This window comes from Apteryx mantelli, chromosome 10 (assembly GCF_036417845.1).
Source record: "Apteryx mantelli isolate bAptMan1 chromosome 10, bAptMan1.hap1, whole genome shotgun sequence".
NCBI lineage: Eukaryota > Metazoa > Chordata > Aves > Apterygiformes > Apterygidae > Apteryx > Apteryx mantelli.
In genome coordinates, this window is record NC_089987.1 from 24,543,393 (window position 1) to 24,557,061 (window position 13,669).

The 13,669-nt window shown below is 54.2% G+C and overlaps 1 protein-coding gene across 1 annotated transcript; it reads right to left on the reverse strand.

Moving 5' to 3' along the window:
- Positions 1-8,476: 8,476 nt before the first annotated feature.
- TPPP3 (tubulin polymerization promoting protein family member 3) lies at positions 8,477-13,393 on the reverse strand. Its single transcript, XM_067302943.1, has 4 exons — positions 13,320-13,393; positions 11,675-11,869; positions 9,812-9,965; positions 8,477-9,511 (listed from the first exon to the last, which is right to left on the reverse strand). The coding sequence occupies exons 2-4, from the start codon at positions 11,860-11,862 to the stop codon at positions 9,323-9,325; spliced, it is 531 nt and encodes a 176-aa protein (XP_067159044.1). The 5' UTR covers positions 11,863-11,869; positions 13,320-13,393; the 3' UTR covers positions 8,477-9,322.
- Positions 13,394-13,669: the final 276 nt, after the last annotated feature.

Sequence of the window (13,669 nt, forward strand, 5' to 3'; positions counted from 1 at the left end):
AGGTCCAGCTGGAGGCCAGTCACTAGTGGTGTCCCCCAGGGGTTGATGTTGGGACCAATACTGTTTAACATCGTCATTAATGACCCGGATGATGGGAGCGAATGCACCCTCAGCGAGGTTGCAGATGCCACAAAACTGGGAGGAGTGGCTGATACACCAGGCGGTTGTGCTGCTATTCAGAGGGGCCTTGACAGACTGGAGAAATGGGCAGGGAGAGGACCCTTCTGAAGCTCAGCAAAGGGAAGTGCAAAGCCCTGTGCCTGCGGTGGAGTAACCCCATGCACCAATACAGGCTGTGGGCTGGCCAGCTGGAGAGCAGCTTTGCAGAGAAGGAGCTGGGGGTCCTGGTGGACACCAGGCTGACCATGGACCTCATGGCAAAGAAGGCCAATGGTATCCTGGGCTGCATTAAAAAGAGTGTTGCCAGCAGGTCAAGGGAGGTGATCCTTCCCCCATACTCAGCACTGGTGAGGCCACATCTGGAGTAGTGTCCAGTTCTGCATTCACAGTACAAGAAAGACATGGACCTTTTGGAGCAAGTCCCTGGAAGGGCTGCAAGTAAGGGACTGTAGCATCTCTCATATGAGGAGAAGCTGATTGATAGAGCTGGGAGCGTTTAGCCTGGAGAAGAGAAGGCTCAGGGGGCTCTTATCAATGTGTATAAATATCTGAATGAAGGGTGTAAAGAGGACGGGTCCAGACTCTTCTCAGTGGTGCCCAGTGATAAGACATGAGGTAATGGACACAAACTGGAAGTCAGGAAATTCCACTTGAACACAAGAAAACACTTTTTCCCTGTGAGGGTGGTTGAACACTGGACCAGGTTGCCCAGAGAGGTTGAGGAGTCTCCATCCTTGGAGATATGATGGTCTCTGTCCTCCATCAAACCCCAACTGGACATGGTCCTGGGCAAGATGCTGTAGGTGACCCTGCTTGAGCAGAAGTGTTGGACCAGCTGATCTTCAGAGTTCCCTTCCAACTCCAGCTATTCTGTGATTTAGGAAATGCCACTCTGAAGAAGGCTGAGTCCTCCAATAGCCTCAGCTTTAGTCATACTAATCAATTCCTCTCATTCATTGACAAAAGGAATTGTTCTAACGCAGTTGTGCTGTGATGGCAACTACTAAAACCTGTAAGCATTTAAAACAGCATGTTGCAGTGAGCCTTAATTTAGCTAGACTGTCTCTGAAACATGTTGGGCATAAATGATAATTAGTGTGAACCAGCTTATTCATGATTTACACCGTGGTGCAAGTGAAAAGGCTCCTTCTTAAAGTAGGAATCCAGGACATTAATATAAAAAGGAACTGACAGATTCAGAAGAAGAAAAATAATTAGTAGGCATTTACCTAAAGTTTATCCAGTTGTCAATCACAAACAGTAGGCACTTTATCTCTTCTCCAGACAAGGCCCAGAGCCAGCCTTCAAGCTCCTCAAGATATGATGGTGTTAATCAAGAACACTATTAAGTAACTACTACTACTGTCTTCCCTCTCCCAGTGCTCCAGTCAAATGCAGAGGCAGGTATCACTAGTAGGGTCAGCACACCTATAGCCAACAACACAGGAAAAAAAAGAAAACAAACAGAATTATAGACAGTAAATGTGACAGTACTTACAGGACATGTGCATATCAAAAAGCAAGCTGCATTCAAACATGGGAGATAAAAATCACACAAGAGCTTTCAACTCAAACAAAGCCAGGGTACTAAACAAAGCTGAACTTTCTATGCCATGAAGAACATGGAAAACCCTTTATGATAGCCACTTGCATGATCTAGTCTTTGAATCAGGTAGCCCAGAGCATTGTCATTTAATACTTCATTGGTAAAATTCTCTGAGCCACCATGTAGACAAAATTAATGGCAACAAATTTTAGCTGTGTGTATCAAGGCTGTCTGATGAACAGTTCACTGGCCAGCAGGCTGGGCTGGTCTGCAGCCAAGTGACCTTGCTGTTTGGCCACCAAAGTCCCTGTGCATTGGGAACAGAGAGACCAATGCGACATCTTTGGCTATAATGACTGGTGAGCTGGCAGACTATTACCATAAATTGATATGAACAGTTTACCTCATATTCAAACTGAATATTCAGGAAGACAATGCTTTTACAAAGCTATTTCGTGCCGCAAACCTGTGATACCTCTACTGTGCAATTCATCAAAGCAGCGCACGTATTTTCCAGACTGGTGCTGTCTCTAGCATTCTCACCAGGTTTCACTGATACCAAGAGGCCCAGAAATTTATGGAGAGGGAGTAGTTTATGTCTAATGCCAGACACCAATAATTCTTGGCCTCACTTTCTGATTTATTTACGTGAACTTAATGACGCCCTAGCAAGGAGCCCAAGAAAGTGTCAGATCAAATACAGGCCGACTTCATTTAATTACAAAAAGTCATAAGCTTCCTGTCATCAACAACATTATCCACTGCTTTCATGCTTGGATGTTTATTTACTAAAGGAATCCACTGAATCCTGCAGTGAAGAAGGTTATTTTTGTGCTCACTGTAATACTGTCAAGGCCCAAGGTGTGTGATAGGACCCAGATGCATCTTTTTAAATGACATTGCATTTCAGTGTAATTGCCACAAACAAAAGAAGGTTTTGTTGCTTCCCTTGAAAGCTGTTTCAGTGGTTAATCATCTTAATTTGTAAAAGTGATAGCTTATTTCTAGCTAAAATCTTTCTAACTTCAGCTTCATCTGCTAAATTAAAGACTTACAGACAATTTCTCCTGTAATAACAAGGTTGCAATCAAGTCAGCTTTTAAGGAGCTCTCTTTGTCTTAGCAGAGGAAGATCTTGTCTTTTCTTATCTTTCAGGCTTTGAATTATTTTTGAGTTTTTCTGAAACCTTGGGTTTCAACATCCTTTTTAAGGTCTAGTCAGCAGAATCAAGTGATAGCCAGTAATGATTTCATTTCTCCCTCATGTGCTCAGATATGTAAAGTTTGCATGGGCAAGGAGATTACTTCATCAGGGGAAACATGCAAGTTTCAGAAGTGTAAAGAAATGATGAAGTTTAGTAAAAGAGACTGTTAGAGCAGGTTTCTTCTTTGCTTGCTGCCATTTCAGCATGCTGCATTGGAGCCAGCACATGCTATCAGTCAGTTTCTCTGCGGGGTGACATGTACAGCCCAGCTACTAAGGTCTCACTTCTGTGTGTGTCAGAGAGTGTTTGATAAGGTTCTCAATGCAGTGGCTTGTTTTTTCCTTGGATTGTTGTTCTGTAGCAGTTTGATCACATTAAGTTTGCGTATATCAGTGATTAAGCCAGGAAGATCACTTATACATGCCACTTTTTAAACCATTGCAAAAACCTGAAGACACAGATAGGTAGTGCCATTTCCACTAAATTTTGCTAATAGTAGTGGGGGCTCACAAACAACCTGCCTACAGGAATTGCCTTGCAGAATGGCCCTAAGGAAGGACTTTTACATCCTCATCCTATGGAGACACTTTACCCTGTGGAAACAGAAGCAGCTTTCCCTAGCAACTGGCACTTGGCATATGCAGAGAAGTCTGGGGCATGCAGCAGGACCTCATGTCCAGGGACTTACCTTCTGCGCATTGGGAAGAGTCTTGGATCTGTTTGAGCATGAGAAAGGAAAGTAGCAAGAATGAACTTCCATAAAGAGACAGAAGATAAAATAATGGGGACAAGATAGTTAATTAGACTCTAGGGTTAGCAGCTGCAGAACTACTTGTACTGAAGATCAGGAACTAGAGGGACTCTGCCGTATTCTTTGCTATGCTCCCACTGCCCCTAAGAGAAGACTTTGTCCTTTCTTTTGCTTCTTTCCTCAACCCTCAGTGGTTCCTCCCAGTTTCCTTGGGATGATAATGACAGATTGCAGGTCTTCCTGAGCAGCAATGCCATGTTTTCTCTTGCAGGTTGTTCCTAGCTCACTTTACAGCTAAGTTCATAATAACCACTCATTTAAGCCCTCTGGGCTACTCATGTATCACTGGCAACCCAGGAGGTCTGCCTGTAAGAGGTTTTGGGGCTGGTCTGAATTAGTACAGTAGGTAAGTGGTTGTACCAGCACAAGCGGGCGCACAGTCTGGCATGCCCGTCTGCTGTGTGAGCTGCAAGAAGGGCAATCAGAGTGGAGCTGAGCGGAAAAAACAAATGGAAAGGACAAAAAAGCTTAGAGGCTGTAAGCTTAAGGACTGTGCCTTCAGTCAGTGCAAACAATGTAAATACTGGCTGAGACACCTTCCATCCACTGGCTCCTCCACTGTAAGGGAATTACATGCTGGCTGTAAAATGTCTTCCTTGGCCTGGTGCAGAGCCAGTCCCAGAGCAAATGCTTGGCCAGAGCAAATTCATTAGCACAGGGGAAATGGCTGTGAGCCCATTGTTTAGGCTGTGTCACTTTTCGTCATCATAAGAAGTTCTGCAACTGATATCTTAAGATGTCTGTTGTCTCAGCAGCATGTGGCACTGCTTTGAGTCGCACTGGGATAACAGCCAGAGCCGCTGAGAGGGCTTCGGCTGTTCCTATGGAAATTCCTTCAGATTTGTCAGAGTTGTATTCTGTCAGACGTTAGCCCATTTCTCTCTTTGGAACTGAAAACATTGCGATTCACCTCACGTTGATCACACCTATCCCATGTCATCATGGGATATCTGGGGAAACAGAGGAGTAGGCCTCCCATACACCTCCGTTACAGGGTGGGTCAGCTATTAGGTGTAGGAATACAACAGTAAGATTTCTCCTCTCCCCGTTGGCCTTAGCAAGATTGACCACATCAACCCTCCCTTGGCCTCTTATATGACTTGTGCTCCAGCCGAGGTTGTCTTGGGGGCCTCCGCTGGACTTGCACCAGTCTATTGCTGTGTTTCTTGCACTGGGGAGCCTGAATTGGACCCACTACTAGATGCAATCATCTCACTGGTGCCAAATATAGGGGGATGCTCCCCCACCTCATCCTGCTGTCTGTACTCTTGCTAGCACAGCCCCAGCTGGCTGCTGCAGTGCAGGCGCACCCTGCTGACTCCTGGTCAGCTCATTGCCCCCAGCACCCCAGGACCTTTCTGCAGCCCTGCTCCCCTGGCAGCTGCCCCAGCCTGGCCTGCTCCGTGGGGCTGTTCCCTCCCAGGGGAGAATGTTGTGCTTGCCTTTGCTCAGCTCCATGAGGTTCCTGACAGCCCAATCCTTCAGCCTGTCAAGGTCCCTCCACCATATCAACCACTCCCCTGAGTCTGGTATCAAGCTCAAAGCTGCTGAGAGCACACACTGGCCAATAAGCCAGGTCGTTAATAAAGGTGTTGAACAGTATTGGCCCTACAATTAATCCCTGAGGAATACTGCTAGTAACCAGTTGAACTTTGTACTGCTGACCACTCTGAGCCTCGTGGTCCAGAGAATTTTCCATCCACCCTGTAGTCCTCTTTTCCAGACCCTGTGTCTCCAGTTTGGCTATAAGGAGTCTGTGGAAGACAGTGTCAAAGGCCTTGCAGAAGTCTAGATAAACAGCAACTACAGCCCTCCCCTTCTCCACACAGCCAACCATGTCCTCAGAGAGTGCAATGGGGTTGGTCAGGCAGCATTTGCTCCTGGCATGCTGGCTGTTTCCAGTCACCATCTTATCCTTGATGTGCTTGAAAATTACTCCCAAGAAGATTCACTCCATCAGCTTCCCAGGGATGGAAGCATGGCTGATTGGCCTGTAGCTCTCTGGATCCTGCTTCTTGCCCTTCCTGAAGACAGGTGTGACATCTGCCTCTTCCCAGTCATCAGAAACCTCCTCGATCACCAGGACTTTTCAAAGGTCATAGAGCATGGCCTCACAGTGACATTGGCCACTCCCCTCACCAAACTGGCTAGCCTGTTGGCAAAGATGCTTTTGCCCCACTTTGTCACATGGATCCCATCTGTGATCACTAGTCCTTGCTCCTTAGAAGAGGACCAAGATATCAGCCTGGCTGGGGCAGTCAGGCTAAATGGCCATTGCTAGTCTTGCCACCCAGCCTCAGTCCCTATGCAGGGCGCTGCACTGAGCCTGCCAGCACTGAAGCTGCCTTCTTGGGAACAAGAAGTTTGGAGGGAAAAAGTGTTATGCAAGTTGAAGAGCATTCAGCAGAGAACTTGCAAATGGACCTGGAGTGGGTAAGGAGCACTTTAAGCTGGGTGGCTTGGCAATGCATGGAAACTGTTAACCCCCATGTAATGTCTGCTATGGCTTCACAGGCTGGAAAGAAGCTGCTTTTGTTCAGGATTCAGAGCAAGGCACCATGGGCTCTGATTGATAGGAAGACTGGCTCAACTGGGCTGGCAGCCCTGTGGTTGCAGCTCTGGCTACTCCATAGACTGCACTAGCGGAGTAGCAGCTGCAAACTCCCCCAGCTTCCAGATGAACTTATGGAGGTAACTCCAAGCAAGGACCCATCCATCTGCCTTGCTGGCTTGCAAACTGTGGGCACTGGGCAGCTGCTACATGAATTGCTGAGCTGCTGCTGCACTGGGGCCCAGAGCCTCAGAGGCAGAGGTGGGGTGATCAGCTGGAGGAGGGACAACTGCTGCTCTCTGACATTGTGCCTCCTTGACTGTCAGAGTTGTCAGCCAGCTCTGCTGCTGGATACAGGGATGGCAGAACTGCTGTTCTTGGCACATTGAAACTTAGAGCCAGGCAGAAATCCCTTCCCAGTCTTGATTTTCCAATATCAAAAGCACATCAAATCTCTGTGCCAATTATTGAACTTTTAGGGCATTCAGCAAACAAAGCACTTCTGCCTTTCACAGAGAATTTGTAGCCAAATAAACATGTGCTTTTCTGCTTGCATGCTTTTCTGTCTTTGCTGGGAGCCCCCTGTGACAGAGCTTGTATTCAGGTAGTCCTGCTCCCAGGAAGGCCCTGAGCATCCCTGCCCCAAGCATGCTAAGAGAAGGCAGAGGTGAGGGAGGCTGCACAACAAAGTTGGACTCCAAATCTGTTGTCCTGCACAGGATGAGAGGTGGTGAGGACACACGGGAGCTGCAGGAGAGCAGTGCAGTCACAGCAGGGCCCAGACTCCTGTTTTGCCCCATTGTCATAATCCAGCAGCTTCAGGTCTTTCTCGCGAGGGCAGGAGATGCAGGAAGAGGTTGGGCATCTGAGCTGCACCTTGCTCTCCCAGCTGTTGTGATGCAGCAGCCAGCCCCAGCAGCACCTTCCCAGTCCTCGAGGGGTCCAACAGCACATGTAGTTCCCTTTCATTACATACCCAGAGCTGCCCTGACATGGGTATCCCCTTTCACTTCACCCAAGGTCCTGATGGAAGCCATATACACAAAGAAGATCGGTCTCACAGGGACTTGCAAGCCCTGACACACTCACCCCTTCACAAAACATTGCTTCCTGTTCGAATCCTCCATGTCTGTGTGCAAGGACAGAACTGTGGGATGGCACTTGCACTAACCACTAGGGAATGCAATTCTGCCTTGCCCTGGGAATTCTGCATCTCATATTTGCATGTGGGCAATGGAGGTAGCAGGGAATTAAGCCTGCAAGCCCTGACTTTTTGAGAGGAGGAACATAGTAAGATCCCGTCTGGACTACAAAAGAGCATTTAGGGGCACAGACCCCCTCCGCCCTACATCCCACAGACACAAGCACTCTGGCCTGCTCAAAGGGAGACTAACCCTCTGCCCCCCAGCCCTCTTTCCTAGCATGCCATCTGTGTTTGTAGGCTGAGGTTAAAACCAGCCCAGAATAAAACAGCCTCTTGTGTGGCCTGCATTTTAAAAAGCAGGTAAGTATGATGCAGAAAGTGCACAGCTAGGAGCTGGCAGGGAACCATGCAGTGAGTAACTCCCAAGAGGCAGAGCCCAGCCACGTGCATGTCCTGGGCACATCCCTTGCAGCTTGGGCAGATCCTGTACAACACAGGGGCTGCTGATGTGGCTCACGTGCTGAGGCACCTGTAAAATAACCCCAGCTGTTTTCTAGGGAACCCAGCTCCTAACAGGAGGCAATGCAGACCCAGATCACCAGCAGGGATCTAGCTGGAGAGCACACATGGCCTGGCCCAGCCACCCTGGCAGCACAGCAACATGTTCTGCCCACTGCCCTGGCTCTTCTCACCACCAGGGCCAGGAGCCCAGGGTGGCCACACCAAGCACCTGGAGCCACGCTCCCAGCAGCCATGCACCTCAGTGCCTAGGCCACCCCCCACCGCACACACAGAGCAGCGAGCTGCCGGTGGCAGCGAGCCCTGGCTGTTCCCAGGGTCCGTTACCAGGAACTTGTGTGTTTGGTTGCAAACAGAGCAGCAGCCGGAGCTAGGCGCTCAGTGTTTGTGTGCCTCTGGTTGCTTAGGCAACTCGGGGCCAGCCAGGAGCTTGCCAAAGCAGTGAGCCACCAGGGCCAAGCCCTGTGGCACTGCTGGCTAGGAGCAGCACTGCGAGCTGAGCCTCCTGCCTGGCCTGGGAGAGATGAGCAGGGAAGCAAGTTCTCATTGCTCAAGCCCGCCAAACACAACCAGACCAAAGGTGTCAGTACTAGCAGAGCTTTATTGCAGAGCCAGGATACAGTATGGGTCTGCAGAATCCTTTGGCACGGGCTTCTCAAAGGCAGTAGGAAACCACACAGGTGCAGGCCCAAGGGTTCGGGAGGCCTTTGGCAACAGCAGAAAAACATCAAGCACAGCGCAGGCCAGGTCTCCTGGGGTGCATGCAGGGCCCCTGTACGCTCACCGGTGGGGGGTGTCCCAGAGAAGCCCTTTAGCACCAGCACTAACCATACCTGCAGGGACAGAGCCTCCTGCGGCACTGGGCAGAGGTGGCCTACCGCAAGCAGGAGAGAGCAGCAAACCCAGGCAGCCCAGTGGTGAGGGGATAGCGTGAGCAGGCATCAGTGGAGAAGAGAAGGCCATGGTGTAAATACAGAAGGGGATGCAGGTCCCCTGGAGGTCTGTAGCTAAGAAAGGCTGTGACTGCCAGTGGGACTGGCAGGGAGAGTGCCCTGAGGGACAGGGCTGAGGTAGGGAAGGCTTCAGTGCCAGCAGGGCACAGGAAACCCCGAGGAGAAGTGTTGTTAGTATGGCAGGAGCTGCCCTGTGGGAGGGCAGGCGGGGAGAGGGCCTGTTAGTACCAGCAGGAGGGACACGGCTCACAATACAGCACGGATAAACGTAGTCGTCAGGGCAGAGCGCACAACCCGGTGACTTTCTAATCACATCAGCGCTGGGGGACCAACATCCCGGCAGCCTGGGGCTGGGTCCACCGCTGTCTCCCAGGGCCCTATATCGCAAGGGCACGTCCCAAGGCTGACATGACTGAAGCCCTGAAGGCCTGGTGCGCAGGGACCGGGGCGGGTGGGCGCCATAGGCAGCTGTCCCTACTTCTTCACTTTGGCATCATAGGTGCCCGCGTTCTTGTAGGCACTGACATAGCCGCTGGTGTCCACGATGTTCTCTCGCCCACTCTTCCCCTTGCCCTTGCCACTCTCATCAAAGCGCTCCTTGTGGGAGCCTGTGTACTTGGAGGTGTCTGTCAGTCTCTCCACTGCTCCCACAGTCTTGGCTTTCTGCAACAGGGGGATGAGCAAAGGGAGTCAAACATGCTGGCTTTCCCAGGCCCCCATTCCCTCCTCCCTTGCTCCATGCAAGCCCCTGAGACCCACTGGGGATACCACCACTCCCCCGGTACCCACTGGACCTGTGTAATCCCCTTCTCCAGTACTCTCTTGTGCGTCTGTCCCAGATCCCCTAGTTCTGCCCAGGGCCATGGGTCTTCCCAAAGGGGCGTTTGTGCACCACACAGAGCTCCATCCTCCCCTCACAACCAACCCTCCTGCTGCCAGGGGCCAAGAGGCTCTGGTACTCACAGTGACGCCCACATTGACTGGCTCCTTCCCTGCCACCAGCTGGCAGATAGCTTCATATGCCTCCTCTTTGCTTTTGTCCTTAAATCTCTTTGGGGCCAGCTCCTCCAGGGCCTTCTTGAACTCCTCGTAGTTGATGACGCGGGCTGTCTTCCCTCTGCAAGCACAAGAACCAGGCTCTGAGCTCCCATAAGCTCCTCCTTAGGCTGCACCTCCAAACAGGGCTGCTGTTCCAGCTGTAGCAGGAAGAGTTGCAGTAGGGAACCTCCAAGGAGGCCCTGGCTTTTTCTTCCACCAGCATAGCATTTTGAGGCCCCTCACCCACCCCTAAAATGCAGCTATATCCAGGGCAATCTTGGCAAAATGAGTCAGGCCAGGGACAACAGATGCTGAGCTTCAGGAGCGGTTCAGCCATATGCTGCCAAATTCCCTGGTGCCAAAACCTCACCACTCCAAGGAAGTGCCCTGGGACCTGTGTGCTGGTGGGGGGGGAGGGGGCAATAAGGGCAGGGCAGGACAGGACATCCATAACCATTGCTCCAGCCCTGCATGGGATCTCAAAGCACCCTCTTTCCCCTGGCAGGTTCATTCCTTCTCTAGTCAAATGCAGAAGCATGTGCACAGAGCCCCCCCCCCAGCCCCTCATCTCTTGGGCAGCACTGCAACCCACCCTCTTAAACACTGCATCAGCTGAATACATTCTGGTGTTTAGTCCCTCTTGGTTCTGCCACAGAAGAACAGGACACCTGGACAGATGGTACAGAAGCAATGATGGGTGGAGAACCAGCTCCCTCTGCAGGGATTCCTCTCCAGGACTCCCACCCCTGTGCCCACAGATCTGCCTCAGGTCACTGATCTGAGAGGCACCTGAAGGAGTCAGGTCCCTTCCTTGTGGTAGAGGTTTTAGCAACAGCTCCTCCAACTGTCATGCCCCTCTCCCATGACTCCTGTGCCCCATGTGGAGGTCACCTTCCCAGTACAGCTGGCCCCAGCTGGGGGGTGCAAGTGAACCCTGGTGCAGCATCAGGTGTCAACATGTCCATGGGACCCAGAAAGCAGCCCCAAGCACCCTTCCTCCTCTGGGGCCATACAGGCAGTTGAAGAGTAAAGGAGCAGAACTCCTCACCAATGGTGTGGGTATGGGATGGCTAGGACCAAGAACGGGCTGTGCTACCCTCTGTGCCCCATCCCTAGGGACCACAGGAGCTGCAAGGGCACTGACTACAAACCTGACTAGGATGAGCTCTACCTGGGGCTGTTCCTGGGAGGATGAGCTGGGAAAAGGCAAGAGCTGGTGCGCATCAAGCCCAGCTAGATCAAGAAACCTGCTACGCTGGAGTAAGCCACCTCTGGCTGCATAGGGCAGCAGGAATGAGATGTCCAATGCTTAGTGTACTCAAGGCTGCAGCAGTAACTGCGGTGGCACAGTGGGCTGGGCTCATGCAGCCCATCACGTGGGAGATCCCTGAGCTCCCTCCCCCACCCCCTGCAGTATGTTCTTGTTAGATGGAAACCTGAAGGCCTGGTAGAGCCAGCTGGGCCCACACCGATGCCTGAGAGTTGAAGCAGGGATACAGCCACAGCACTAAAACCTAAGCCGCCTGCCCCCAAGATTTGAATTCATTTATTATTAGGTCTTTCAAAAGCAGCCACTCAAGCACCCTGAAAGCAGGGCATCACAGGGAAGCACTCGGTCCTCCAGCTCCCCATGCTGAGTACGATACAGGAAAGAACAGCCCAGGCACACAGCTGTGGGTATCCCCTCTCCCCAGAAATCACAGTACCCCAGCACTGCCAGCCTGCCCAGCACTGGGATGGTCCCCTGCCACACAGCAGCTGGAGGCCCGGAAAAGCAAAGTCACTTACTTCACCTTGGAGAAGACAATGTCCACGTCGGTGCTGGTGACGCTTTTGCCATCAGTCACTTTGCAGTCTTTGCACAGCTTGGCCCAGTTCTTCCCGTTCATTTCTTGCCCCGTAGCCTTGGTGTCACCATAGATTGCGAACTTCCGGAAGCTCTCTTCCAGAGACGCCATCTCAGCGCTTCCAGCCATGGTGTTGCTGGAAGCAGGGCAGAGGGGGGCCCAGTTACTGTCCAAGCTCCGGCAACCAGGTAGGACACGCGACCCTTAGGTCTGGCACCTGGCTGAGCCATGTGCGCGCTGGTGCCTGTGCTGTTAGGTCCGAGTGGGCAGGAGGAGGGATGTCGAGGGCGGAAGCACTGCAGCAGGAGCATGGGGTGTTGGCAGAGCCGTGCACGCATGGGGTGAGGGCTGGCTGCAGTGTCTGACAGGCCCCGGGGCCATCAGCTGAGCTGGGCCTCAGGGGATGGAGACTTCAGATTAAGGGCTGTCAGCAGCAAGGCTGTCAACTCCAGGGGCTGGGGAGGACTGAGAGCGCATCAACTGAGCCCCGTGGGAGCACTGTCCAGGAATGACGCAGTGCGGCCGCTTTCCTCCTCCCCTCAGACCATGGGAAGCTGCATTGCTGCCTGCCTGCCTGCCCGCACTCCCACCTCTTCAATGCCAGGCAGACTCTGCCAGCAGCCACCTCCCCTCTCCACTGAGCCAACAGCACCCCAATTCTCCAGTCCACCCCTCTGGGGCCAGCCCAAGGCCAGCATGGCCAGCGCCCTCGGGCAGCACAGGGATGACGAGACACAACCAGGCCTCTGCAGCCCCACATGGAGCTGTGCCCACTGCCCTGAAACCTCCCGGTTTCTCCCATCTTCTAACACCACACCAACCTCACCACCGTACCCAGCATCCCCGCACTCCCCACTCAGCATCCTGCACGGGCTGAGCATGCCCGGCATATCAGTATGGCTCGGACAGCAGGACACCCTGGAGCACGGAGGTGCAGAGTGGGTGCGCGGCGCGTGGCGGACACCCCAGGCCAGCGGAGCGCGTGTGCCCCCCGGCTGCTCCCCGCCCGGCGCCCGCGCAGGGGGGCTCTGAGCCGGAGGGCGCCCCAGGACGCGCCCAGCGCGGAGCCCTAGTTACAGCCTGACGCCAAGCACAAGCAAGCGCGCGGGCTCGCCCGCTGCGCCCCCAGGGCTTGTGCCGCCCGGCGACAGTCGCCACGGCCGGGCTGCGTTTCCTGGCGACCGTCGGCAGGGCCCGGGCGCGGCGGTGACCGAGGGCAGCGCGCTGCCCCCCGCACGAAGCGGGCCCCGCAGCAGCGGCACCCGCTGCCCGCGCTGGGGTTCGCCGCCTCCCTCCCTGCCGCCCTGCCCGCGGTGGCCGCTCGGCTTCTGCCGGCACACGGCGAGCGCGACGGGCTGGCGGCAGCGGTGCTGGCACAGCCCGCCGTGCCGCCCGTCCCGGGGACCGCCGCCCCCCTCCCCGGCGCACCGGCTGCGGCACGGGGCCCGCCGGCACCGCCCCGCCGGCAGCGCACCCCTCCGTGCCGCAGCCGGGCACGGTCTGCCCCCGGCCGCGGGGCGCCTGCTCCCGCCGTGCCCGCAGGGAGGCCCCGGCCCCGGCCCCGGCCCCGCCGCGGCCGCACTCACCTCCGTGCGCCGCGCACTGAAGCGCGGGGCGCGGCGGCCGCCGCCTGTTTATGGCGGCGCCATGGCGACGCGCCGTGACTCGGCGGCGAGGGAGGGCCGCGCCCGCCCCGCCCGGCCCGGCCGCCCGGGGGTCCCGACCCCCCCCGCCCCCCGCGCCGCGCCCGGGCCCGCCGCCTTCCCCAGGCCGCGTCGCGGCGTCGCCCCTCAAGGCCGGGAGCCTGGAGCCCGCGGCAGCCATCCTGGGCCACCCTGCGGGAGGCTCCTCTGTCACCCCACAGGGTCCTTCTGTCACCCCTCCGTGAGGCCCCTCCATCACCCTGCTGCGAGGCCCCTCCATCACCCCCCTGCAA